The sequence below is a fragment of the Lontra canadensis genome, unplaced genomic scaffold (assembly GCF_010015895.1).
Source record: "Lontra canadensis isolate GAN:19392208 unplaced genomic scaffold, GSC_riverotter_1.0 scaffold423, whole genome shotgun sequence".
Lineage (NCBI taxonomy): Eukaryota > Metazoa > Chordata > Mammalia > Carnivora > Mustelidae > Lontra > Lontra canadensis.
The window spans coordinates 41,152-69,082 of NW_022631416.1; the positions used below are offsets into that span (position 1 = coordinate 41,152).

General features: G+C 49.2%; 3 protein-coding genes across 6 annotated transcripts; 2 read left to right on the plus strand and 1 right to left on the minus strand.

The window, feature by feature from the left end:
• Positions 1–609: 609 nt before the first annotated feature.
• LOC116862976 (lysosomal thioesterase PPT2) lies at positions 610–8,785 on the minus strand. Of its 4 annotated transcripts, XM_032850428.1 has the most exons (10): positions 7,441–7,652; positions 6,840–6,890; positions 6,315–6,508; positions 5,912–6,065; positions 5,354–5,449; positions 5,157–5,264; positions 4,543–4,626; positions 4,339–4,423; positions 1,623–1,677; positions 610–1,435 (listed from the first exon to the last, which is right to left on the minus strand). In XM_032850428.1, exons 3-10 carry the CDS (start codon positions 6,498–6,500, stop codon positions 1,292–1,294), a joined length of 912 nt encoding a protein of 303 aa, XP_032706319.1. In that variant the 5' UTR covers positions 6,501–6,508; positions 6,840–6,890; positions 7,441–7,652; the 3' UTR covers positions 610–1,291. The 4 variants fall into 4 exon arrangements, with proteins under 4 accessions (XP_032706319.1, XP_032706317.1, XP_032706320.1 ...); XM_032850426.1 differs by lacking the exons at positions 6,840–6,890; positions 7,441–7,652 and adding an exon at positions 8,648–8,785 and having other exon boundaries at positions 6,315–6,530; XM_032850429.1 differs by lacking the exons at positions 6,840–6,890; positions 7,441–7,652 and adding an exon at positions 8,648–8,740.
• A 317-nt stretch (positions 8,786–9,102) lies between these two features.
• LOC116862977 (proline-rich transmembrane protein 1-like) lies at positions 9,103–12,857 on the plus strand. The gene is given in 5 exon segments (XM_032850430.1): positions 9,103–9,301; positions 10,209–10,669; positions 10,671–10,748; positions 11,455–11,640; positions 11,782–12,857. Coding segments are annotated over 5 exon segments (921 nt in total). The 5' UTR covers positions 9,103–9,282; the 3' UTR covers positions 11,959–12,857.
• Positions 12,858–26,432: 13,575 nt separating this feature from the next.
• Positions 26,433–27,806, plus strand: LOC116862974 (FK506-binding protein-like). Its single transcript, XM_032850419.1, has one exon. The coding sequence runs from the start codon at positions 26,583–26,585 to the stop codon at positions 27,630–27,632; it is 1,050 nt and encodes a 349-aa protein (XP_032706310.1). The 5' UTR covers positions 26,433–26,582; the 3' UTR covers positions 27,633–27,806.
• Positions 27,807–27,931: the final 125 nt, after the last annotated feature.

Consider the following 27,931-nt stretch of genomic DNA (forward strand, 5'->3'; position numbering starts at 1 on the left):
AGGTCATGGGAGAAGAGGCAAGAACAGCTGAAGAAAGAAAGGAGGGCAAGTCATTACAAAAGGCCAAGGGGGGGTGGACAGCCCAGGGCACTAAGGGGAAATTGCCCCCCATTTCTTGATGACATTTGTTAGGGCCTTGAGGGGGGCAGAGTTGAGTCAGCCACCACCCCCCATGCAAGACTAGACAGGGCCCTATTGTCTCCACCAAAATTCCTTCTTTCAAGGAAGAGGAGGCTCATTGTCCAGCCTCTCACCCAACTGTGGCCTACAAAGGTCGAAAAGGGGCGCAACAAATGCCCACCCTGACCCTTAGCCCCCTTGTCTAGCCTGGGGGTGGCAGGCGCATTCCACCCATGAGGCTGGGGCACAAACCACTGGAGCTCTGGGCTCAGCCCCCCAAGCTTAGGCTGGGACAGGAAGAGAATTGTCCTCTGCAGGAAAGAACCCACAGAGAATCAGGAACCCACACAGAATGGGCATTTAGAGAGCGGAAACACCAAGGGGGTCCCACCCCAGACCAGGCATCCGGGCACCCAGACCTCAGGCTCTCCATCCCCACCTTCCTTGGGGAGCCAGGTCCCCCTTACCTGGAAATGAGCCAAGCCACACTGAGGAAATGGAACTTTATTTCCATTAATACAGGGTTAACACCCATTCAATGATAGCTAAAAGAGGGGCTGGGGCCTCAAAGAAACTAGGCTCCCAGGGGGTACCCCAACACTGAACGTAGGGACTGGGGGATCCCCAAACCTGAGATGGGCCTCACAGGCCATAGATATTCCCCAACACTGACATTTCAAGAACAGAACTGTCCCCATAGGGGAGCCTCAGAACCCCACTCTCATGGGTAGTCCTTCCTGGGAGTTGGGAAAGCTGAGGAAAAGGGAACATGGGGAGAAGAGAAGCTAAAAATGACCTGAGTGGCCTAGAAGGAGACCCCTGTAGCGGGCAGGGGCTGGGTTCTCCTTCCGTAACAGCCAGAGACGGAGGGTCGGCGGCAGCAGCAGCAACAGCAGGAGCAGCCACAAGTTAAAAACCTGGTTTCTCTCTTCCCAACCTTGGGCTTGGGAGGCTGAGAGAGCACGGAGCAAACCCCAGACATGAGCTGGGGGAACACCAGGATTTGTCATGTACAGAGAAGAGGAGGAAGGGGTCGTGGGAGCCCTAGTTGGTGCGGGCAGTGTGGGAACAATGGGGTGGTCCCAGGCACATCAGAGCCTGACATTTGCCTTCCAAGGCCACCGCTTGGTTTCTGGGCTGGGGAGTTCCCGGGGGATCTCTGAGGACATCCTCAGGAGAGCCAGGGTTCAATGCAGGTCTCATAAAGGGTACGGTTGGAGTGCCAGGCCGTGTGGGCGATCCCAGCCATCGGACACCTCACTATGGCTCCCCGGGCCAAGAGTGTCTTCAACCCAAAAGAATCCCGCAGATAAACCTTCAAGGTGGGCAAAGGGTCACAGCAGACAGACAGATGAAGAAACAAAATGAGTTCCTGCTGGTGTCCTGAGTCCCCTCTCCCCACAGGGTGAACCCTTCCGCGCTCAGGGGTCGGTGGCAGGGAGGGCTACAGACTGAGGTGGGACAGAGCATGAAGAAAGGGGACACAATCCCAGGGGGCTCACCGGTTGCTCCTCCATCTCCAAGACCGTCTCATTGGCGTCATAGAAACCAAAGAAGCTACAAAGAGATTGAGGGTGGGCAGAGGAGGTTATCAGGAGAGCTGGAGAAAATCAAGGTAGGCTAGGGGACTTTGGGAACTCATGGCCGCAAGACACTCAAAATACTTAATTAGGTATCATGTGCCTCACTGAAACTATAGCAAGGCTTCTGCAGAGTCCCATCAAAAATGCGTGACCTGAACCTACTCCTGAGGAAACAGCTGACAAACCCTGAGGGACATTCTACAAAATGTCTGGACCACACTCCTCAAAAATTTCGATGTCAGAGACAAGTAGTCCAGAAAAAAAAGAGAGACTAAAGAGCAAGTAAATGCGACTCATGATCCCAGGATGGATCTTGCAATGAATTTTTTTCCCCCCTTCATTAAGATGTCCTTCATTAAGGACAACTGGAAAATACCTGAATCAGGTCTATAGAGTAGCCTAGCCATGTTAAGTTCCTGACTTTGATCATGGTATTGGGGCTACATAAGGAATGTCCTGTGCACAGCAGACAGACAGACATACTGCAGTGTTAGGGATAAAGAGACCTCATGTCTACAACCTATTCTCAAACAGTTCACAAACACACCTATACCCTGTATCTGAATAGAGAACAGAGGAGGGCAGAAACATGGTAAAATGTTAACATTTAGAAAATCTAAATGAAGAATACATTAAGACTGCTTTTGTAATACTTTGGTAACTTATTAAGTATGAAATTATTCCCAAATATAAAGGATAAACAGGTCTTAAGATTCTCAAAAGCAGTATTTAACTGGCATGGGCCGTGAGAGGGCACTGTCCATGACAAACAAAGGCTAATAGTATTAAGTCCAATAGGCTACGGGAACAAAGAGAGGCCACTCGCCTGGTTCTAAAGCACCAACAAAGGCTTCCCAGTGAGGACTCTCCCCTAGGGAAGGCTGTTCCCCAGGCAAATGAAGAGCAGGAGCCAAGGTACAGAAGTGAGGCCCAGCTGGGTGCTGGGGGGGAGCTGGGCTGAAGGCCCAGAGGCCATGCTGAGTTGGGCTGGAGGCCGGGAGGCCATACGTTTCACCAGGTGTAGGAGAGTAGCAGGGGCACACAGACCTGGGTTTGAACTCCGGCTCTGCTGCACACTCCCAAACATGTGTGGCTGAGCGTATTATTCTCTTTGTCCCATATAAGAATACCTCCTTTGCAGAGAGGAAGTGAAACCGCATGGTTAAGTCAGATAGCCTGACTTCACAAGTTACTGACTCTATGAGGATTGAATAAGGTTTATTTGAGAAGTACTTGGAATCATGCCTTGACATGTAAAACATGCCATGTAATTGTGAGCTATTACTATCTTCACAGGGTTGTGGAGGTAAAATGAGAAAAAACAAATCCCATCCCATGGGAGTCCCGTGACTCCTTCACTTAAAATCCTCCAAGGCCTTCCCATCTCAAAATAAAAAGTCAAGGGCCATGGTTGCCAAGAGCTGGGGAAGGGAGTGGGGGAAAGCAGGGATGGGGAGTTCATGTTTAATGGCTATGGAGTTACAGTTTGGGGAAAAAAAAAGTTTTAAGAGATGGATGGTGGTGATGGTTACACAAGAATGTCAATGTGCTTAATGCCACTGAAGTGTACACTTAAAACGGTAACTTTTATGTTATATTTTAGGGGGGAAAAAAAATCAAGGCCTGACTGCCCTACAAAGGCTAAACATCACTGGATCCCTACTACCCCTTTCATCTCCTCTCCCGCCCTTCCCAGCTCCCTGCACTCTAACCACTGGCCTCCTTATTCCTCACACCTGCCCCAGGACATCTGTAGATGCTACTCCTTTCCCGGAGTCATCCCCCCCGCCCCACTAGATTGTTCCACAGCTCCTTCCTTCACTTCAAGTTTCTACTCAAATGGCAACTCTTCCAGGACCTGTCTGGCCATCATCTGACATAGGCTCCAGTTATCTTCTAATCCCTTCCCCTGCCTTGTCTTATTACCACCTGATATATGTATTTACATTTATTATGTCTCCTACACTACCAGATCGTAAGCTACGTAATAGCAGGGACTTCTCTCTCATTTACCCCTGCATCCCAGTGGCCCAGAACAGTGCCTGGGCATACATACAGTGCTCCATAAATATTCATTAAGGACTAAAGTAGCTTAGGTGACATTTTAGATCACTCATGATGGTCTGCAACAGAGGCCCATACATAGCATAATGGAGCCACAGATTTTCCTGAGGTACAGGATGGAGGGGACGGGGCTGGAGGTCATTACGGAAGTCTAGGTATGTAAAACAGGTGGGAGGAAACATAAAATGGCATGGAACTATACACATCCTACCAATGACAACTTCCTGGTTTTGATACTGCGCTAGAGTTACATAGGATGCAATTGTGGGGGGAACCGGGCGAAGAATACATACCCAGGACCTCTCTACACTATCTTTGCAGCTTTCTATGAATCTGCAATTATCTGAAAGCTAAAAGTTTTTACAAGGCAGGGGTTTAGGGATGGAGAGGAAGCAGAGTCTGGAGGACGTAGCGACTGGCTGGATACAAGGAGTTGAGGGATGATGATTCCCACGTTTTGGTCTCCAGTGACAGGATATGTGGAGGGTGGGGCATGCAGGCCTGAGATAAATATTACTGGGAGTTGGGGGAAGTCCTTAGCCAATCTTCAGGCCACACAGTCCCTTATTACCTAGACTGCCAGGGGGTAATAACACCATCATCAGGGCCCCCAATCAGCACCAGGCGGCCCACACGAAGAAAGTTCTTCCTCCATGCTGAAGAGTGGGAAGAAAAGACCTTGCGTCAGTCACAGGGGTCAGGCCCTGTTGGAGAGGCAAACATAGGGGGTCAGAGAGGCAGAAAACGGGACCCAGGTAGGAGCCTAGGGTCTCACCGGTGGCATTGGGATGATCTCTTTCCCCATTAATCAGGGCCAGGAAGCTGCTGGCATTGAGGTACAAGTCATCATGGTGAGGGTCTAGGTACAAAGAGCAGTTAGAAAGACAGTCAGAGAAGCAGGGAAAAGAGGTAAGACCAGAGGCTGAAAGGCCAATCAGGGACTACAGTGATAGACAAGGTGACTACTAAGAGAAGCAATAACAGGAATTGTGAACAAGAGAGCAAACACCTTTATCCAGCACCTAGGATGCCAGGTACTGTTCAAAGTATATTACGTATATTACATGTTAATTTCTTTAATCTTTACAACGCTCTATAGGGTAGATACTATATTATTATTTTACAGATACAGAAAACAATCACAACCAAATATTTACTATCTGCCCCTTTAGAGAAAAAGTTTACTGACCCCTGCCCCAGACTAACTCTGAAGCAGTAAGGTAATACACAGAAAGTGTTCTCAATAGTGCCTAGTCACACAGTTATCTTCAGCATCGCTGAAGTTATCTTCAGCATCACTGCTGGTTATGGTACAAGGGGGAGCAGCAGACCCTACCCCCCCCAGGGTGCCCCCTCCATGCAGACCCCAGTTTGGTATCCCCTATTCACCGTGCCAGTAGTTGCAGATGGAGAATTCTTGGCCCCAGGGGCTGTAGCAGATCCGGTAGAGGTTAGACCTCATGGAGGTAGGGAAGAGCCACTTCAAATAGTCTGTATCTGGCAAGAGAACAGCAGAGTCCAGTGGCCCCAAACTTCTGTGTCCCCAAAACTCAGGGCCCTCTCTGGAGCCCACCATCCCCACTCACCTCCATACTGTCCCATTTGTGGAGAGGAGAGAGAGATGAAAGAATCCACGTTGTGCTCCTCCATGACGGACAGCAGTGCCCGGCACACCAGGCCCCCTGGAGGCAGAATGCCACATGAGGCTGGGACTTAGGGACAGCCAGGCCAACAGCCTCCCAACATGCTCCCCACCCCCAGCGTGTCCCCGTAAGAGGACTGAAGCCCAGAGAAAGCAGGCACACCTTGTGGCAAAAAGTTATATGTCGTGAAAGTAACAGAGCCAGAATTAGATTCTGGGTCTCCCCACTCTACCTGTAGGGTGCTTTTTACTCTCCCATTATCCCTTATGTCCAAGAACCATGGGTAATGGCAAAAGGGGGCAGCAGCATGGGGAGCCTCCCTCCCACTGAGGACACAGAGATAAGACCCAGGTGCTGAGGGAAGTCAGAAAAGTAGGGCTCAGGTACTAGGGCTCTGGCTAGGAACAACCAGGTTCAGAAAAGGGGACACCAGGAAGTGTCCCTCAGGTAAGGATCAAGCCTCAGATAGGGCTTAGAAGTTGGGAGGGGGAGGGCGCCTACCCTGCGAGTAGCAGATGAGATGCACCCCTTCAGGGGCCTCTGCCATGATGGGGGCCACAGCCTCTCCGAACCCTTGCACCTGTTCCCACAAGGGTCGCAAGCTCTCTCTTCCATCGAAGAGATCGAGCACTGTCACCACAGTCCCAGGGTGTGTCTGTGGGAAGGGGGCAATGCTGCAACAGGGGATGGACTATGAAGCCCCTCCACACCGCCCCCTGGCCAGCGTCCTCATGCCTATGGCGCCCTGCAATGAGAACCAGGGATCTCATCCTCCGACTCTCCCAACGCCAGCACCAGCTCCTCTAGGAACTGGGCAGACCCGGAAGCGCAGTTTTCAGTTCCCCATTCTCCTTCCCCCGTCACTACAGTCGCGCGCCCCACAACCGAGTGTCCCCTGCCAGACCTCGTTGATGTATTCCAGCAGGTGGCGGAAGCTGTATGAGCTGTCAAAGAGCCCGTGCACCACGATGACCGGTTTGTAGGAAGCGCGATGGGGCGCAGGGGCTGCTGGCAGCAGCAGCGGCGGCAGGAACGGCAACAGGAGCAGAATCCCCGCCGGGGGGAGCCGCAGCTCTCTGAGGACCAGCATGCTCCCGCCTGAGAAGGGGGCGATGAGGGCCTGTGAGAGAGATGACAACACGCTCTCCCCTCGGAGCAGACGCCCGGCAATCAAGATCCGCCCCCGACCGTGCTCAAACTAGGTCCAGGTCACAAAATAGACTACTTTGAACTTACTTCAGGACTGTAGGGAAACACACCCCCCTACACGCACCGACGCACACCCGAAACCCCGCCCCCAACTCAGCCGGGACTCAGTCCCTAGGCCCAGGATCTTCCTAATGCATCATGCCAGCCATGCACGACCCTGGCTTTTGCAAGAAAGACCCCTGAGCAGCAGCGCAGGCTCCTGGAGAATGCAAGCTCCCACCTGGCCTAGGTCCGTGAGCCTGGCTCCGCCCGCTGTTTACTTCTCCCTAGACTCGAACCCGCGGGTGGGGGGGAGGGGAAGGGTGTAAGGACAGCGCGCGCAGGGGAATGACGGACGGGAGAGGGGAGGCTGCTAGGGGTCGCGCTTCGCCGTCACATCCGGGGCTTTCCCTGGCAACCGTGCCGGCGTCCCCTGAAACGCAGCCGGGACCGGAGGGGCAATGGAACATTCCACTGCATTCCGGGAGCGGGGGAGGAAGTAGGCAGACCGATCCATTTAGGCCGGTGGGGAGAGGAAGAAGTGGCAAACATATCCTGGGAATCTGGAGAAGGCCGGTCCAGGCCCTGCTGCACCAGCGAGCCGAGGATCCGATTTCCTGGCCTTGATTCGCCCCACTTCCCAATTCAGGCGTCCTGCTCGGCTGCGGAACATGAAGTTCTCCCTCCCCCAGGGTGGGGGTGAGGGAGAGGGCGCTGGGGAACAGACTGGGGAAAGGCAGTCCTCCGCATTTCGACCTACGCCGGATCCGGGCTGAAGCCAGCCCAGGCTGACCCCTCCCCACCCCTACCGGCCAGCCGCCGGCCCCAGGTCAGCGCCTTACAACTGTTCATTATGAAGTGCGTGTAGTGCCCTTGTCTCCAGGGACGCGAAGAGTCCTTGAGGCCCCTCGAGCTAAAAGTGCTGCCTGGCCCAGTTTCTCCCGGCCTACTCTACTCCGCTCCCGGTATACGACCCACCTCCAAGGGGTGGAGGGCCCCTGGGGCAGCGCTGACTCACGCTCGCGTGGTTTCCACCAGTCTTTCAACTTGAGGGACCCCCCCCACAATCTGCCCTCGGCTGGGAGCTCTTGTGGGCGGCTTGCGACGCAGACCCTCGCACCGCATCCGGACTTCCGCGCTCCAGGTGTCCTGCACCTCCGGCCGCGACCCCTTTCCCGATACCTAGGTGGGCTTTTACTTAGCATTTAAAAGCGTTCCCCTTGAGGAAAAAGGATTTCGAAGCTTGTCTGAGTCCCTCCCTCTAGTCACAAGGTCTTTGCAAGTCTAAAGTTTCTCAATAAAACTGACGTGTGCCGAGAGGTGTGTGATGTGAGGACGGGGTGGCGGTAGGGGGTCCGGAGCTCACGGGAACACGAACGCGAAACCAGAACGACCAGTTCGGGGCCCTGACCTAAATGTCAGGAGCCTGGGACTGGTCCAAGCGAGGGCTTCAGCTCTGTAGCCTCGGCTTGGACGCGAAGGGGAAGGACACAGCTGGAGAAGGCGACTGCCTCAGTGGGGGGATGGGGAATACTAATCTGAAGGTGGAGGCAGGAGAGGGTTAATGATACCCCGACTGTGCTTTTGCGAAAAGCCCAAGTCTTGTAAATCCCGGTAGACTGCCTACCTTCACCTTCCTTCCCCTTGTAAGCGCTCACAAGATACAATGAAGAAATAAAAGCCCGCAATTACAGCTGTGCTCCAACCTCCCCCCGCCCCCCACCACATACTCTCCTGTCGATTCAGGAGGTGGCTTTGCGTCTTGGCAGGGGTGGTGGGTGGGTGGGATCTGAACACTGATGTGCCCAGAAACTCTAAGAAGCCCAATTATCGAAGGGGGAAAGGGAGACCAAGCACATACTCCCAAAATGGAGTTGCCAGAAATGAACTGATCCATCCCCTCCTCCCAAAGTGCTGAGCTCCTTCACTCCGGAGAAAAAGGTGTCTCTGCATCCCTCCAGCTTCCTCTCAGTCTGCCAACCCTCACTCCCCCAGCCACAGGCCCAGCGGCTGCTGAACCACTGTAGACCCAAGCCCCCGGCACTTTACCTGCAGTTCACCCCAGGCCATAACCCTGGGAACTCTTCAAGCCATCGCAGGTCTCAACTCTGCAGTTGTCTCTCATATACAGTTACCCTTCCTAAAGTGGGGGAAAGTAGAGCTAAGGATTTGGAGGAAGATCCTGAGAACTTGTAGGGACTCTGAGGGAAGCTGAGGAGGGGGGCCCCTGACTAGGGTGAATGAGATCCGGTGGGGACTGGGGTACTAAATCCACTGAGCACCTGCTCACTTCCTCCCACAATATAATCACTACAGCCAGTCTTCAAGGGGAAGACTCTAGAGAGTTCTCCCTCCCTCCTTCCTTCCCTTAGTCCCACCCGCCTCGCCCGGTCTTGCTTGCCTCCCTGTTTCCATGACAACTCCAAGGGAGCCCAAACTGAGGGCTTGAATGCCAGGGTGAGAGGAGGAGAGACGGAGTGAGGGTACCTCGGAAACTGTCCCCCTCCCTCTTTTCGGTCCCTTTAAGCTCCCCCCCCTCCCTGCTCTCCCTCCGCCCCCCGCCGCTGTCTTCATCTCTCCATCTCTGTGCCGCTACCGGCTGCGCAATCTGCTCACCGAGACTCCGACGCCAGCCAGGGACCCCACTCCCGCTACAGGGACCCTGTCCCAGTGAAACCACAGGCATGTCATCGGAAAAGTCAGGTAAAAAACAACAAAACCTACCCTTTCCACCATCTTCAGACTCTTCCCCCCTCCACCATCCTTGGCCCCAACCCTCTACCTCCCTTACCCCTCCCTGGGGGGGTGGGGGTGATTCTGTTTCATTCCCCTTCTGTCCAGCTCTCAACCCCCCCATCCCCCTTCTCCTTCTATATCCCTCCCTTCTCTTCCTTTCCTCCCTCCAATCTCAGCCTTGTCCCCTTGCCAACAACATGGAAAGGGGACAGGTTGAAAGGGTGAGGGAAGTAGAAGAGTGGCCTAGCATCAGCCAGGTACTGCAGGGACAGCAGCATTGGGAGTGACAGATGGACCGATGACATTGGCTTGCATGGGGACATCCAGTGGAGACATATAAAGATATGATCAAATGGAGGTTGTTAGGGGAGTAAAACCCTTCTTTATCTGCCCTAAAAGAGGTACTGGAATTCTCAGAGAGGCTAGGGCACCCCTCCCCAGGGCAAGAAGGCAGAGTGGAATATGTCGTCCTCCATGTGTTTATACAACTGTTGAATTAAGCACATGTTAACACTGTGTTGCATGTCTACACATGTGCACACTCAGGACTAGCTCAGATGGGCAAGTCCCAGGCAGCCATAGCTTTGGTGGCAGGTGAAAGCTCTGGGCACATTACTGAAGACAGAGAAGAGTGGAGGAGAGTTGCGACCTCAAAATCAGATTGAAAAAAAAGTGGGGGGTGGGGGCAGATGGCCTAGATCCAATCCCTTTCCTGCCCCAAGACCAAGAGATGCCTTCTCATCCATCTCCTCTGTCTCTCCCATTATCTTTCCCCATCCCTGGCCCTCTGTGTCTCCCCCTTATCTCCTTCCTTATCTCTTCTTTGCCTGTCTTGCCTCTGTCCCATACCCTCTCCTCCGCTCACCACCCCCAGGCCTCTCAGACTCAGTCCCTCACACCTCTCCGCCACCCTATAATGCCCCCCAGCCCCCAGCCGAACCCCCCGCCCCACCCCCACAGGCAGCCCCCTCCTCTCACCACCACCACCACCACCACTACCACCAGTCCGGGACTGCCACCCTCCCGCGCTTAGGGGCAGGCGGCCTGGCTTCTTCCGCGGCCACTGGTCAGCGCGGTCCCTCATCTTCCGCCACTCTGCCGCGGCCACCACACCACGCCCCGCCCGGCCCGGCCGCCGGGGCGCCCCCACCCGGCTGCGCTACCTTGCCCCGCATGCCACCCGACCCTTACCTGCAGGAGACTCGCTTCGAGGGCCCACTGCCCCCGCCGCCGCCAGCCGCCGCCGCTCCGCCCCCGCCGGCGCCCTCTCATACTGCCCAGGCTCCCGGCTTCGTGGTGCCCACGCACACGGGGGCGGTAGGCACGCTGCCACTGGGGGGGCTACGTAGCCCCTGGCTACCCCTTACAGCTGCAGCCTTGCACTGCCTATGTGCCGGTCTACCCGGTGGGCACGGTGAGTACAGGGTGGACAGGGGCCCGGGAGGAAGGGGTGAGGACACATTGCGGGGGTGAGGGTGGGGCTGGTGGGATAGAGAAACAGGGCCAGGGGACGGGGCAGGTTCCTAAGACAAGGCCTAGAGAGAGGAGGGACTGAGGAAAGCCTTGGGAATGTGTGTGTGTGTGTGTGTGTGTGTGTGTGTGTGTGTGGTGTATGTGGGTTGCAGCTGGGGGCGGGGGGGGGGGTGTCTGGCAGTCTGTTGGGGTCAGAGATCAGGGTCTGGGAAGGGGAACGGAGCACAGAAGTCCAGAGGAGTTTCGAAAGAGGGAAAGGAGAGAGGGGGAGAAGAAATGGAATCCCGGGACCAAGGAGGAGAAAGGAAAAGAAACCTGGAACTGACTGATTAGGGAAGGCCAGGCAGATATTTGGGGAGAAGAAACAAGGCCTGGAGTGAGCCAAGACAGCGCTGGTATGGCCATACCTTACGGGGAGGGAATGTGGAGATCACTAAGAACATAGGGCAATCACAGCAATGACGAAAAGAGAGGAACCTACAGGGAATTTATGGGTGTCATGGAAGGGTAATGGATGATAAGTTCTTTTGAGAATCAACGTCCAAGAATGGTGCTTTAAAAACCACTCTGCCAGACGCAGAATGTTGGTAGGCTGGGAGAGGATGAGAATGACGTCCTGTCCTCTCCCTGCATCCTTCCTTCCACAGCCCTATGCAGGCGGGACCCCGGGGGGAACAGGAGTAACCTCCACGCTCCCCCCGCCGCCCCAGGGCCCAGGGTTGGCCCTGCTGGAGCCGAGGCGCCCGCCGCACGACTACATGCCCATCGCGGTGCTGACCACCATCTGCTGCTTCTGGCCTACGGGCATCATCGCCATCTTCAAGGCAGTGCAGGTGGAAGGGGAGTCGAGGGCGGCGTCTGGGAAAGGCGGCCTCACTCGGGTTTTCCTATTCTAACGGAGTGCGGGATGTTCAGGGGAGCATCTCAGAAGGAACAGCGGCTCTGATCCTCTTCCTTCTGCCCTTCCCCCGCAGGTACGCACAGCCTTGGCTCGCGGAGACATGGTGTCTGCCGAGATCGCTTCACGCGAGGCCCGGAACTTCTCCTTCATCTCCCTGGCGGTGGGCATTGCAGCCATGGTGCTCTGTACTATCCTCACTGTAGTCATCATCATCGCCGCGCAGCACCACGAGAACTACTGGGATCCGTAAGGGCCCACCCGGCCCGGCCCCACCCCGCGCCCCTCAACTTCCCAAGCGCGTTCTGCAGCCACGACGCGGATCCAGTGGGTGCCCCGCACACCTGCCTCTGGGGCCACCAAATTTCGATACAACCTAAACTCGGCCTCCACGGAACTTCTCGCCTTGAGGGCACGCTCCGAATCCAGTTCCTCAGGAACCCCGGAAAAAAACCCACCCCCAGAAATGCCACTTCCCGGGATCCCCGCCAGATGCCCGGCCCTCAGTCACTCCAGTCCCCCGCCTCTAAATGCAGCGCCCCCAGCCGAGCTCCCTCGGTCTCCGATCCCCAGCCGGAGACAGGTCCCCGAAGCCCCGCCTCCTCTATAGGCTCCGCCCCGGCTCTGACAAAACCCCGCCTCCAGGTCGGCAGGCTCCGCCTTCTTTTCCGTCCCCGCGGTGTGATTCAATCCAGTGATTGGGTTGTGGCGCTAGGTCTCCCCCACAGACTGACAGACTCTTCCCCTTCTCCAAGCGCAGGGGCCTAGCCCGGGGTAGCCACGCCCCCACGCTCTCTCATCTTCTCGTAGTACAGTTTTGTCTCCTCCACCCCGGTATCTTGCTATTTTCTTGCTAATCCCAGCACCTCTACTTTTAGTATTTTGGGAATGAGATTTGGGAGGTTCCCAGTTTAGTAGGACCTTTCACCTCGGGATGACGAAAGTCCCCGTTCTCTGTAAATATTCCCTTCCACCTATCCCAACCAGTGGGCAGCTGGGCAGAAGGTAACCCAGGGTACGTACTTCCCAACGTCCGGAGGAGCCAGTCTGCTCCCCGCTCCCCTTGGCAGTCCCCACGTTGTTCTGATTTGTGTGTGAGTGTGTGTGTGAATTTCTGAAAGAATATTAAAGAGACTAAGTGGATTTATCACCGTACTTCCGAAGACTGCAGACTTGCAAAGGCCCTCCTCTTTTGTTTGCCCCTTTTACCTCTCCTTAGCTTCCCTTCCAAGGGAAAGAAAGATAAAAGAAAACTGACAGAGACAAAAGTGGAACGGGTCTCCAAGACACCGGAAAGGCATAAATGTGGGGGCTGGGGGCAGGGGGACGTCTCCTTAGGAATCCCACCAGGGTGATCTGGTATGAGGTCCATTCTTGGTGGGGATTTCTTTCCCTAGCATATATTTTCCACTTCCTACTAGACTGGGCTTAGGGCTTTGAAGAGAGAGGATTTACAAGTAGACCCAACTATCTATCCCCACAACTCCAAGAAATCAGAAGAACAGGACAGACTATTCTGAAGAAGTTGGTCAGGGATCGGTTGACAGGGAAAACATGCCAACTGCCTACAGCTGTTCCTGCCTTCAGGCCAGAGGGTGGCAAACAGCCTGGATTGGAACCCTGCATGGTTTGTTGTACCTGTATAGGCGAAGGGAGAAGAGTGCTATGGGAGGTTATCCAATATTATTGACTGGGTGGCTTAAAAGCAACAGAAATTTATTTCTCACAGTTCTGGAGGCTGCAAGTCTGAGCAGAGACTTATTGTATCCTTACTTGTTGGAAGGGGCAAGGGAGCGCTATAGGGTTTCTTTTATAAGAACACTAATCCGTTCTTATAACGGCATTCATGAAAGCGCCACCCTCTTGATCCAAGCACCTCCCAAAGACTCCACCTCCTAGTACCATCAACTTGTGCAGTATGATTTCAACATGCAAGTTTTGGAGGGACCATAAACATTCAGATCAGAGCAGAGCCCCAGGGAGGAGGTCACTAGGCTCTCAAAGTCCAGCTGGACCTAGTTGCCCTCTCCCACCCTGAGGTCGACCAGGAGGCCTCTGGTGGAGGTGGGGCAGTACATAAACAGTGGACATGATATCTTCAGCTGTACACCTGCAGGCCAGAGTTCTATGCTGAATTCGTGCATTCATACAACGTGCGTTTGCAGGATGCCACAAGACATCTGCTAAAACAACGGATGTGAACACTGACCTCACCGGGTTTATGATCTAGAAGGAAAGCCATGTGTTGAGACAGGAGACATGGGAGGAGGATGGGATGGAGTATGGAAGTCGTGGGCTCTCCTTTGGACTTGTTAGATTTTATGTGTTTTGCTCACCAAACAGCTTGAAAAAAGAATTCTCATTTGCACATTGTTTCCACTTCCTCATCACCTACTCACTACCCCCCCTTAAATAAGTATTGTCAGGGATGTGTCTCTGTCTCTCTTTCATACCCACTATTTCTTAACCCTTTTTAAAAAAAATTTTAAAGCTTTAAAATATGCTCCCATTCCCTACTCTACTCAAACCAGAAGTTATCAGGAACCCAAATCAGCAGTATTTGCCTAGTATATGCACACTGCCTCTCTGAACCCACCTATGTCTGTCACTTGACCCTAGATTCTCCACTCTCCTGATTTAGGGACATGTAATCCCCCCACCCCAACTTCCACATATATTTCTAATCATCCCTTCACCTCTCCTCTCTTTTTTTCTCTTCCCTTCCCCTAAATGTCCATCTCCAGATTTTTTCTTTTTCTGAAACCTTCCCCTGAAAATCCCATCTGCTCCAAATTCAGATATCATTTCTAACTAAATGTTTCTCTGCTATAGACAGTACAGTTGTATTCTCCCCCCAAATTCATATGTTGAAATCCAATCCTTGTGTGATGGTGGGGACTTTGAGAGGTGATTAGGTCATGAGGACAAACCCTCACAAATGGGATTAGTGTCCTTATAAAAGAGACCCCAGAGAGTTCTCTTCCCCCTTCCACCACATAAAGACACAGTGAGAAGACAACCTTCTGTGTACCAGAAGGGGCTCTCATCTTATACCAAATCTGCCAGCACCTGGATCTTGGACTTCCCATTCTCCAGAACTGTGAGAAATTTCTATTTATAAGTCACGCAGTTTATGGTATTTGTTACAGTCGTCTGTGTTGACTGAGACATTCTCCAATTTATATTCATGCAGGCACTCTTTCAGTGCCAGGGGAATACGGCCACAGGGACCATGCTGCTTGCTGATCCTCTAAATTCAAATTGCTTCAAACAAAATGATGAAACGCCACGGAAAACCCATTTTCCTGTTCCTTTTAACGGCACCATTTGCCTATCCCCTTATCTGAAAACTTGATGCTTTCTCCGTCTCCCTCCTGCCTTTACTTTCGGTGCACTGTCAAGCCAAATCAATTCCATCATCGTAATATCTTTTGAATCTGTAACTTTTCCCCAGCCCTTGTCGGAAAAAATGACCTCATCTAGGATTGCTGCAACAGCGCCTCTAAAAAAATCTCCCTATTTCTTACCTCTCGCAGCTCCCAGTCTCCTTAAACACTGCTATCCCTAAACACATTTCTTTTATAACTCTGCTGCTCAAAAGCCCTTCAAGATTCCCTATTGCTTACTCAATTATTTATAAAACTGTAATCTGGCCTTCAACCACTTCCATAATTTAAAAACATCCAGCTTTCTCCCTTCAACCTAATCTCTAACCAAACTGAGTTACTCATCATTCCCACCCCCAGGTCCTTGCCCAGCTGTTCTCAAATCTTAGACCTCTTTCTCTAAACTCTCTCTCTTAAAAACCAAATTGTTTGCTGCTTGTCATGTGTTTCAGACCATATCTGAGCTTGTGCTCATGATGTTCTCCTCCTTCACATCTGCATCTCCACTTGGCCAAATTTTACCTATCCTTCAGGGCTCAGATTAATTCACCCCCTGATTCAAGCCAGAAGGGATTTCTCTCCTATGGGTTGGACTAAAGCAGTGGTTTCTAAACAGAGCTCCAGGCATTCCTTGGAGCACTGATTCTCACCCCCTGGTTCTACATTAGAGTCATCTGGGAGCATTTAAAAATCCCAAAGCCCAGGACACATCCCGAATCAATTAAATCACAATCTCTCAGGCATTAGTATTTTTTTAGCCATCCCCAGGTAATTCTAAAAGACAGCTAAGGTTGGGAATTACAGGCGTAGAGACAGTTGAGGGACCACAAAGGGAGAAGGGGGAAGCCCAAAAGGTATGGCTTCAACTAGAGCAACTTTCTTTAATAGAAAGGTATGCAGGTCTAACACCCGTACATTGTTCACTTTATCTGCATTTTCCCATCTCTTCCCACCTGAGATCTTGATGTACATGTTTTACTTTGAGAGCTGCTTGAAGGCAGGAGCCAAATTTGGCTTATCTCTGGTTTTTAGTTCCTCCTCAGGTAAAACATCTTGTACCCATCTTTGAACTCAATTGAATGGAAAAGAATTAGGCAGAGAAAGAAATGAATCACAATGGCTTCTTCCAGATCATTTCTCCCAGCCTCCTGGAGTGAAGTGAAGGTATATTCCTTTGATTCTGGAGTGAAGTGAAGGCATATTCTAATTTGATTCTCCACTCACTTTACCTCAATTCCCTCCCTGCATGGTGCCCTTGGCTCTTGCACCACAATGGACAGAGATTCCATCCTCTGGGAGAGGCTCTGACCCCTTCTAACATCTACTCAGGAGATTTAATTCCCCTATGATTTGATTCTGGGTCATCATTCCCCCTCATTCATTGAAAATTTTGTGCCTAGGTTACTGCCTTCCTCTCTATTCATTATTTTTGGTGGCTTTGATATCCCTGTAGATCACCATCTAGCATACTGGTCAGTTCCTGGCCTTCCTCACTTCCACTGGGTTTTCCCCACTCCCCACTGTCATACCTTCAACTTGGTTACCACCAATAACTGCCACCTCTCCCAAATCTGTTCAGTCTTTGCATGTCACCTTTCCGGGCTAGCCCATCCGAATCTCCTCCATTCAACACCCTATTCCAAAAATTCCTCAATCCCACCCAGATCTTCCATCCATCAACTCTCTCATTCCTCATTGATATTTGATCCCCTCAATTCTTCATTCCCCTCAGTACCCAGTGTAAATCCCAAGGTTCAAAACTATCATTACGTCTCAGCCCTTGTCCTTATATTCTTGGCCTCTCTCCTTCAGACACATTTGAGTCCTGTTTCAACCCAACTCTGTCTGTTCCACACCTGCACCCAACAACTAAATGTGTCTGAGGAAAAACACAGTCATATTGTCTGGTCTCACTTCCTTTCAGCCCTCAGTATGGCCTGCTCACGTTACCCTAGGCAGTTCACATTCCCTAAATCTGAGGCCACAGTTTCACAAAATGATGACCTTTCTTCTTATTCAGTGAGAAAATAGAGATTTTCAGAAGAGAACTTCCTCCTGGTTTCACTCCCAAATCTACTAGACCACCTGCGTCTCAGCTGTATTTATTGCCTTCTCCTTGTTACTGCAAGAGAAGCTGACCTGCCCCCAGACCCCATCTCATCTGTGTAATGGGATCCTGTCCCTTCTTACCTCTCAGAAACAGAACTTTTGAAATTAACTCCTATCTCTCCTGCACAGTTTTCGCCTTTAATGAAACATCTCCACCATCATACAAAGAGGTATGAAAATATAGTTCCTCTTTGAGAAGAAAAAAAAAAAAACCTTATTTTCTATTCACCTGTGCAGTGAAAGCACAACATTCAGAAGAGTGGATACTGGGGCGCCTGGGTGGCTCAGTTGTTAAGCATCTGCCTTCAGCTCAGGTCATGATTCCAGGGAGCTGAGATCCAGCCCCACATTGGGCTCCCTGCTCGACAAGAGGCATGCTTCTCCCTCTCCCTCTGCTGTTCCCCTGCTTGTGTTCCCTCTCTCACTGTGTCTCTCTCTGTCAAATAAATAAATAAAATCTTAAAAAAAAAAAAAAAGAGTGGATACCCCTTGGCAGGAGAGGAATTCCAATCAAAGGGGAATATACACAGGAAACTTTAGCAATAACAGGAAAATTTTATTTCTTTTCTTTTCTGTTAAGATTTTATTTATTTGACAGGCAGAGAATACAAGTAAGCAGAGAAGCAGGCAGAGAGAGAGGAGGGAAGGAGGCTCCCTGCTGAGCAGAGAGCCCGATGTGGGGCTTGATCCCAGGACCCTGAGACCATGACCCGAACCAAAGGCAGAGGCTTTAACCCACTAAGCCACCCAGGCACCCCTCTTTTCTTTTCTTTCTTTTCTTTTTTTTTTTTTAAGATTTATTTATTTATTCTACAGAGAGAATCTCCAGCAGACTTCCTGCTGAGCAAAGAGCATGACACAAGGGTTGCTCCTAGGACCCTGAAATCATGACCTGAGCAGAAATCAAGAGTCAGGTGCTTAACTGAGTCAGCCACTCAGGCACCCCAGGAAGACTTTATTTCTTAAGCTGCATGGTGTTCCTTAAATTACTTTGTAATATATATGCACCAAGATTGAGAAACTTGGGCTAGACCATCCACAACTTTTGACACAGTTGAATGCTCCTTCCTCCTTGAAATGCTTTCTTCATTCCTTGAAATGCTTCACTACTCTTTCTGGATCCAACTAAAGAAAGTATTATATTCCCTAGTTCCTTATTTGCTACTCCTTCTGTCTTCATTGACAGCTCCTACTTCTCTTCCAGACTCCCACATATTAGATGGCCTAGGGACTCTTCCCTTGATCTTCTCCCTAACCCAAGCTCCTATGCTACCATTGTCCCTTGACTAGCCCCTTAATTGGATTTTCTCCTTCCATTTTTGACTGATACAGTCCTTCCTCCATGCAGAAATCAGAATGATCTTTTAAATTACCAGATGATATCACTCATCTTTCTCAAACCTTCTGATGGCTACCATATATACACTTAGAACAAAATTTAAAAATACTTACATTGACCTATGAAGCCTACCTGACCATGTTCTTCCCTACCTCTTTGACTTCATCTCCTCCCACCTTTTCCCTTGCTCCATCCACTCTGGCCTCCTTGCTGTTTTCTTAGATGCTATGAATTTAACATAAAAATCCTATTCCCTCCTACCTCAGGGCCTTTGCTCTCCTGTTTTTCTCTTCCTGGACACTCTTCCTCCAGTTGTCTGCATGCCTGTTCCTTTACATCATTTGTGTCTTTGCACAAATATCACCACCACAAGGAGGCTTTCCCCTCATCACTTGATTAAAAACAGCACAGTGCCCAATATTGTGGTCATAATGTATGGTAACGACTCAGTAAAGAGCAGCTCTCATCATTAAATGTTTCACTGTGGAAAAGCCTGCCTTTCACAGCTTCATCCTGCATCAAAACCCTGCCCATAAGGGATATGCAAACAAAATGCTTTGGGAGCAAAGAGGAGGGAGGAACAATTTTGATATCAATCCCAGAAGAACTAAAACCACAGAAACCACCAAAGCTATACAGAAGGGGAAATTTATTTAGCCTTTGGAAAGCTAGAGTTTTTGTCTCTCATGCTGATGATAAAAGGCAGAGAGTAAGTGCAGCATATGGCTCCATGTGGTGAGTATGGAATGCAGGGGAATGTGTGGGTATAAAAAATTCCAACCAGCTTGATGCCTGGTGACAGGACAGCCTGCATGGAGTATTGAAATAGTCTGGGAAAGCTGAGATTGACAAGCCAGAGATGAATATTACTGAATGCAAAGTGGCTTTCACTTCCGTATCCCTCCTGCTTTGTATTGCTTCCCTCACCTGCAATAAATCCTTTCAATCTCTGCAGATCAAAACTATGGCCATCCTCCAAAGCTCAACCCTCTGGACTCCTTTTCAGATCACACCCCAGTTGGGAATAACTTCCCCGACACTTATCACTTTCACCCTTGCATCTGGAGCTTTTGTTAACTATGACACCTTACTCTTTATTAGACTGCTGGCGGGGATCTCTGTATTTATCTCCATTTTCCTTATTTATTTATTATTATTTTAATTAACATATAATTTATAATTGGTTTCAAAGGTACAGGTCTGTGATTCATCAGCCTTATATAATACCAAGTGGTCGTTACAACGCATGCCCTCCTTAACTTCCATCACCCTGTTACCCCATCCCTCTACCCCCTCCTCTTCAGCAACTCTCAGTTGGTTTCCCATGATTAAGAGTCTTTTATGGTTTATTTCCTTCTCTGGTTTCATCTTGTTTTATTTTTTTCCTCTCTCTCTGGTTGATCCTCTATTTTCTTTCTTAAATTCCACATATCGGTGAGATCATATAATTGTCTCTCTCTGATTGACCTATTTTGTTTAACATAATACCCTCTAGTTCCATCCACATCATTTGCAAATGGCAAGATTTCAATTTTTGATGGCTACATAATATTCCTGTGTGTGTGTGTGTGTGTGTGTGTGTGTGTGTACCACATCATCCTTATCCATTCATCTGTTGATGGACATCTGGGCTCTTTCTGTAGTTTGGCTATTGTGGGCATTGCTGCTATGAACACTGGGGTGCAGGTGCCCCTTCGGATCATTACATTTGTGTGTTTAAAAAAAATTTTTTTTAAAGATTTTATTTGAGAGAGAGAGGCAGGATACTGACAGAGCCTGAGCAGGGAGAAGAGGGAGATGGAGACTCCCCGCTGAATGGGGAGCCAGATATGGGGCTCAATCCCAGAACCCCAGGACCATGACCTGAACTGAAGGCAGTCACTTAATTGACTGAGCCAGCCAGGCGCCCCTTCATTTGTGTCTTGTAAATATCCAGTAGTGCAATTGCTGGGTCATTGGGTAGCTCTATTTTCAATTTTTTTGTGTCTCCATGTTTCACTGATAAATTCTGAGTACTCAGTAAAGATTAGTGAATGAATAAGAATCTTACTTTACCCATTTAAAGGACAGGTGTCACATGCTTTGTGTGTGTAGAGACAACAATAACAACCACCAGCTCACAAATTATCTTGCACCAGCTCCTAAACCTCTTCTCAACTCCTGCCATCAGGTTAGATCTTTGATAAAGACAAAACAATGCCCCCATAGAGCAGAAACAGACCCATAACAAACTGATGGTTGCTAGAGGGGAGGTGGCCAGGAGATCGGCAAAGCATGAAGGACAGCGGGGGATACAGGCATCCGGTTATGGAATGAATAAGTCACAGGGATAAAAGGTACACTGTAGGGGATATGGTCAGTCTTATTTTAATAGTTGTATGCGAGACAGATGGTCTCTACACTTGTGGTGAGCATGGCATAGCATGTAGACCTGTCCAACCATTACATCATACACCTGAAACTAATGTAACATTGTGTGTCAACTATATTTCAATTAAAAAACCCACACACAAAATGCCCTTATTGGATAGGGCAAGGAGAGTAGCAGAATATGGCTAGATCCTCTGAGCCATCTTGGAAGGAGGTGACTCAGAAAGAAGGACTGATCGATGGAAATGACTCCAGGTGAGATTTAAAAACATTTATAGGTAAATCCTTAGAAACTTGTCAAATATGGGGATTTCCCTCAGAATGATCTTCAACAGCATTAAATGCCCCCTACAATGACTTGGATGAAGGGAGAATTGTTCCTGCATAGGGTTTACTGTCCATTTTCACATAGGGTTTATTGTCCATAATCACATAGCAGAGTCAGTGACACCCCACCCCCAAGTCCTTGCATTATCCCAAATGTCCCTTTGACTTTGACTTTCTTAACACAGCATCTTCCTTAATCACATTCCCCTTCCAGAGGTTCCTGTGTGTTGCTCCCCACCCCTCATCCCTCTCACCTGAGGCAGGGGAAATGTCTTAGACAGGCACAGGGTTAAGTCATGTCCCAAAGCATCCATAGAATTAGGTGTTGGTGAGGCTTTGTCCTTGCAACACCAAAAGAAGAGAGAGAACAGAGGTCACTAGTATTAGGAGGTTGGGATTGAATCTAGTCACTTGGATAAGAAGGTTCCCTAACTCTAACCCTAACCCTAACCCTAACCCTAACCCTAACCCTAATCTCCTTTCCTCAAGGCTGCTCTTCTTCCACTTCATTCTCAAATCTTTAGGGGAAAGAGAAAGGAAATATTGCTCCTTCCTCACTCCCCCATCCAAGGTTCTACCCCAACAGGTAAGCAAATTTTCACTTGTCATCCTCTTTTTATGTCCTCCTCAGATCCCATGTTTCCTACTCAGGCCTGGGGATATAATCCTCCTAGCTTATTTCCATGCTTCTTCCTGATTCCTCGGTGACTATCCCTAAAGAGCTGAGCCCCAGCAGAATGAGGCTCAAGGGGCAGAGAACCAGAAGAGAGCAGGCAGTGAGTCAGTTAATATTTATGCAGCAACACTTTTGTTTTGTTTTGTTTGTTTTGTTTTTTAAATTTTTTATAAACATACAATGTATTATTAGCCCCAGGGGTACAGGTCTGTGAATCGCCAGGTTTACACACTTCACAGCACTCACCATAGCACATACCCTCCCCAATGTCCATAACCCCAACCCCCTCTCCCGACCCCCCTCCTCCCAGCAATCCTCAGTTTGTTTTGTGAGATTAAGAGTCTCTTATGTTTTGTCTCCCTCCCGATCCCATCTTGTTTCATTTATTCTTTTCCTAACCCCCAACCCCCCCATGTTGCATCTCCACTTCCTCATATCAGGGAGATCATACGATAGTTGTCTTTCTCCGATTGATTTATTTCGCTAAGCATAATACCCTCTAGTTCCATCCACGTCGTCACAAATGGCAGGATTCCATTTCTTTTGATGGCTGCATAGTATTCCATTGTATATATATACCACATCTTCTTTATCCATTCATCTGTTGATGGACATCTAGGTTCTTTCCATAGTTTGGCTATTGTGGACATTGTATGCAGCAACACTTTGTGGAAGAACCAATTCCCTGCCCTATTTCTGAGTCTCCATATCTTGGTCCCTTCCTGTTCCTCAATTTGAAACCTGGGGGAATCTAAAGATCCATGGATTTCTCCTCTGATGAGTCTGAGTCCTCTTTCATAAAACCTAAAACCTAAATTCTGTGTTTTCATTGTGACAAAATTCAAATTTTATTTATTTAAAAGATAAAAACATTTTCATTTTGGATGGTTTGGATTACTTTTTTTAGGAGTTTGTGTGTTTTTATAGTCAGGTGACAAGGGATCACCTGAAGAGACACAGTCAACCACTTATTTCAGTGGTTTTCAGTACGGGGTCTATATAGAACTGAGATTCAATTCTAACTCATTCTTTGAATCGTAGCAAAAATGTATCACCCCCAAGGAATATCCTTTAATCCTTCATCCCCTCTCATAGCATCTCAGGCTTCTTCATGCCACCGTAATTAGTATTTCCTTGACCAGACTTGAAGTTTCCTGAGAACAGGGACTGTGTCAGTCTCATTCCTCTATGTATTCCCACTTCCTAGCATGCTGCCTGGAACATAGCAGTTCCTCAATAAGTATTTGTTGAATGAATGAATGAATGAATGAATGAAAGAATGAATGAGATGACACAAATGAAACTGAGAAAAGGCCTCTGCCCTGCAGAGTCTGTTGGAACTGAAGCCTACACACAAAAAATAAGAGAACATTACAAAGCACAGAGTACAGTAACAGAGTTAACAGAGTACAGATTCTTCTCATTGAGAGAAGCTGATCTTTGAAGGGTCATCAGAGTGGCCCTCTCAGTTAAGGCACACAATACAAATTAGCAAACTTTGTCCAGGGATTAGGGCCCAATCCAACATTTTGTGACTCATTCTACACATCCTACCTTTTCAAAAAATCCTTGAAATGGAAAGGGGAAAGGGGAGAGAGAAAAGGTAGGTTAATTTTCCGTAGGAGACCAGGGATTATAAGAATCACAGTATTTAGCCATAAGGGAAGAGGTAGCAGTGTGGACTAAGGTTATTCTGACACAGAAACTAGAAATAAAACTTGAGAAAAAGTCTAGGTTAGTGACTTGAGTCTCAGTACAAAACAGGAAGAGGGCTATTTTGACATAATCCTGTTTGTACTGATGAAACTACCTCCCCTTCCAGCTGTCCTGACATGGTCCTTGTAGTCTGGGGCACAATGGCAGGTTATTAGAGAGCCAACTGAAGAAGGAGCCAAAGTGATGTACTAAGAACAGTATTCTCATTCCCTGAAGAGCTCAGCCTGTGCTGGGAAGCTGGTCAAGCAAGGCTGAATCACAAAAGGGACCTACATCTTTTAGAGGAGTAGAAGGACCAGTTTTCCACTGACACACCTAATGGGGCAGGTTTTACCAGTTTTATATGCAAAATATAGTACAAACTGAAGGGGCACAGAGCAAAGGTGACAAGAATGGGATGAGTTATTCTAGAATCATACTATTCAAAGTGTCGTCCGTGGATCAGCAGCACCACCATCCAAGAGCTTGTTAGAAATGCAGAATCAGCACAAATGAACTATTGGGACTTCATCAAGGTAAAAAGGTTGTGCACAGCAAAGGAAACAGTCAACAAAACTAAGAGGCAACCTACAGAATGGGAGAAGATATTTGCAAATGTCCTATTGGATAAAGGGCTCATATCCAAAATCCATAAAGAACTTACCAAACTCTACAACCAGAAAACAATCAGTCAAGAAATGGGCAGAGGACATGACCAGACATTTCTCTAAAGGAAACAAACAAATGGCTCACAGACACATGAAAAAAATGCTCAACATCTCTTGGCATCAGGGAAGTACAACTCAAATGACATGCCATATCACACCAGTCAGAATGGCTAAAGTTAATAACTCAGGTTGGCAAGGTTGTGGAGAAAGGGAAACCCTCTTACACTGTTGGTAGGAATGCAAACTAGTGCACCCACTCTGGAAAACAGTATGGAGATTCCTTAAAAAGTTGAAAACAGATCTACCCTACAACCAGCAATTGCACTACTAAGTATTTATCTAAAGGACACAAACATAGTGATTCAAAGGGGCACTCGCACCCCAATGTTTATATCAGCAATGTCCACAATGGCCAAACTATGGAAAGATCCCAGATGTGTATTGACAAATGAATGTATAAAGAAATTTTATACACACACACACAATGGAATACTACTCAGACATCAAAAGGAACGAAATCTTGTCATTTGCAACAATGTGGGTCAAACTAGAGGTTATTGTGTTAAGCCAAATAAGTCAGTTAGAAAAAGACAATTATCATATGAATTCACTCATGTGGAACTTAAAAAACAGAACAGACTAATATAGGGAAAGGGAATGAAAAATAAAATAAGATGAAAACAGAGAGGGAGGCAATCATGAGAGACTCTTAACTGTAGGAAACAAACTGAGGAGGAGAGCTGGAGGAGAGGGAGTGGGAGGAGGGGGTAATTGGGTGATGGGCATTAAGGAGGACAGGTGATGTAATGAGCACTGGGTGTTATATGCAACTGATGGATCACTAAGTTCTACCCTTGAAACTGATAATACAATAAATGTTGGCTAAATTGAATTTAAATAAAGAATTTAAAAAGGTTTTGAGTAAAAGAGCATCTCTTGAGAAGAAGTACAAAACAGGTTGGAAAAATAGGGCAGACAAAACTCAAAGTCAAGAAGAGCTAAGGAAACATGATTAAATGGCATGTGGTATCCTGGGTGGGATCCTGGGACATAAAAAGGTCATTAGGCACAAAGTAAAAAATCTGAATAAAGTAGACTTTAGAGAAAGAAGGGAGGGAGGAAGGAAGGGAAGGAGGCAGGGAGGCAGGGAGGGAGGGAATGCAAAATTATAGACCCCACTCCAGACTTCCTAAATCAGAACCTGAGATTTAAATTTCCCCAGGTGATATGCATGCACATCAAAGTTTGAAAAGCACTAAGACTTCCTGAGGAAAAAGACTTGAGAGCCAGTGATGAATATGAGGGAACAGGTAAGGAGAAGCTTCAGGGATCCCAGGAGCAGAGGCAGCTGGGGAGAAAGAGGCTTGAGGTTTTCTCTTGCAGCACCCGGGACTGAACCGGCGAAGGAGCAGGCTGGATGGCTCTGGCAGGGAGACCGGAACACAGGGATAAGGAGCATAGCACAGGTGGGCCTGTGGGTCTTCAGAAATAAAGACTGCTACCGCTGTCATTCGCCACCAGCTCCGCCATCCCCTCACTCGCCCTCATGAACCGCAATCCCATTCCAGGACTTCTCCAGACTTTTAGTCTCAGTAACAGGGCCTGTCGGACCCCGCCTAGCTCGGTTTGATTCGGCCAGGATCGGTTGCTAAGGCCTAGAGCTTCCCGGTTGCGGGGGGGGGGGGGGGGGAAGTGATGTCAAGTCCAGAAGGCGGGCCAACCAGCCCTCTCCCTCCTCCGGATTGGCTGACAGGAATGTGATTAGATTCGCAGCCTGGCGGGCTCCAGCGTTAGCTGTCATTGTCCCCAGATGCCCCTGGCCCTCGGCCATCCTCTCTCCCTGGAGCAAGACTCTGAGGACTGTACTCAGGAAGCACTTAGCTTCGGAAGGAGAGGTGATTCGAATGGTCCGTCTATTGCCACCAGGCTAGGCGTTTTGGCTGCCCAGGTATTTTTTGACTCGATCGGGTGCCCGTAGTTGGGGCGGCTACCTGAGCCGCAGGGATTTGTGGAATTTATAGTTCTGGATTAGGTCTGGATTAGTTCGTGGGTGGACCGGAGAAGGCTCGAGCCCGACAGAGATCTTTGGAGGAAAAAAAAGACAAAAAAAAAAAAAAAAAAAAAAAAAAAAAGACTGAGGACTGGGGGGCATGGGTCCCAGAAGGACAGGAGAGGAAGAAGAGGGAATCTAAATAAGAATGCGGCCATTAGCATTGTTTTGGTTTTCTTTTCAGGTGCTGATCTGAAACTGATCATCCCATTAGTCCAAAACTGTTCACCCCCGGTTGGAAGGGACCAGGCAGCCAAATGGAGACGCCACCCGTCAATCCAATGGGAGAGAAGGACACCTCGCAACCCCAACAACAATGGGAAAAGAAACCCCAGGAGAACCTTGATTCAACTACTCAGATTAGCCAGCAGCCCCAAGACCCTCCTACTGAAATTCTTGAGCTGAGAGTGAGCCCAAATCCAGCTAGCCAAATTCTAAAGAAACCTCAAGGGACTGAAAAACTGGCAGCTGGACTTGAAGGAGACTCTGCTAAGACTTATGGATCAACCAGTGAGATACCAGAGCCCCTTCAAGCTTCCGATCTCTGGTACTGCCCCGATGGGAGCTTTGTTAAGAAGATCATAATCCGTGGCCATGGCTTGGACAAACCCAAGCTAGGCTCCTGCTGCCGGGTACTGGCTTTTGGGTTTCCTTTTGGGTCAGGCCTGCCAGAGGGCTGGACAGAAATAACTATGGGGTTGGGCCTGTGGAGGGAGGGGACTTGGGGGGAGCTCATAGAGAAATGCTTGGAGTCCATGTGTCAAGGTGAGGAGGCAGAGCTTCAGCTCTCTGAGCACTCTGAATCTCTTTTCAGGCTCACACTGGCCTCCTTCACTCAGGGCAGGGACTCCTGGGAGCTGGATGCCAGTGAGAAGGAAGCCCTGGCCAGGGAAGAACGTGCAAGGGGCACAGAATTATTTCGAGCTGGAAATCCTGAAGGGGCTGCCAGATGCTACGGACGGGCTCTTCGGCTGCTGCTGACTTTACCTCCACCTGGCCCTCCAGAACGAACTGTTCTTCATGCCAACCTAGCCGCCTGTCAGTTGTTGCTAGGGCAGCCCCAGCTGGCAGCCCAGAGCTGTGACCGAGCACTGGAGCGGGAGCCTGACCATTTAAAGGCCTTGTACCGAAGAGGGGTTGCCCAGGCTGCCCTTGGGAACCTTGAAAAAGCAACTGCTGACTTCAGGAAGGTGCTGGAGGTAGACCCAAAAAACCGGGCAGCCCAGGAAGAGCTGGGAAAGGTGATCATTCAGGGGAAAAAACAAGATGCAGGTCTGGCTCAGGGTCTGCGCAAGATGTTTGGCTGATTAAAAGTTAAATTTTAAAAGAGACAGGAACCTGTGAATTGTGGTTTATGCTGTGAGATTTTGAGGAGACCCAGATGGAGGGTTTCAGCCCATGTCCCATTCCCAGCTTTTGCCTTCCTAAGCAGGTAGCAGTGGTTTCAGTGCACCTCTTTCACTTCTTCACCAATAAAAAAACCATATGATCACGTGTGCTACTTTGGCGGGGGGGGCCTTATCCATATCCGAAGATGAATGCAAGATACATAAACGACTAAATTTAGGACTGACTAGGGAGATGGCGGGCCTTTAAATCCTGGGAA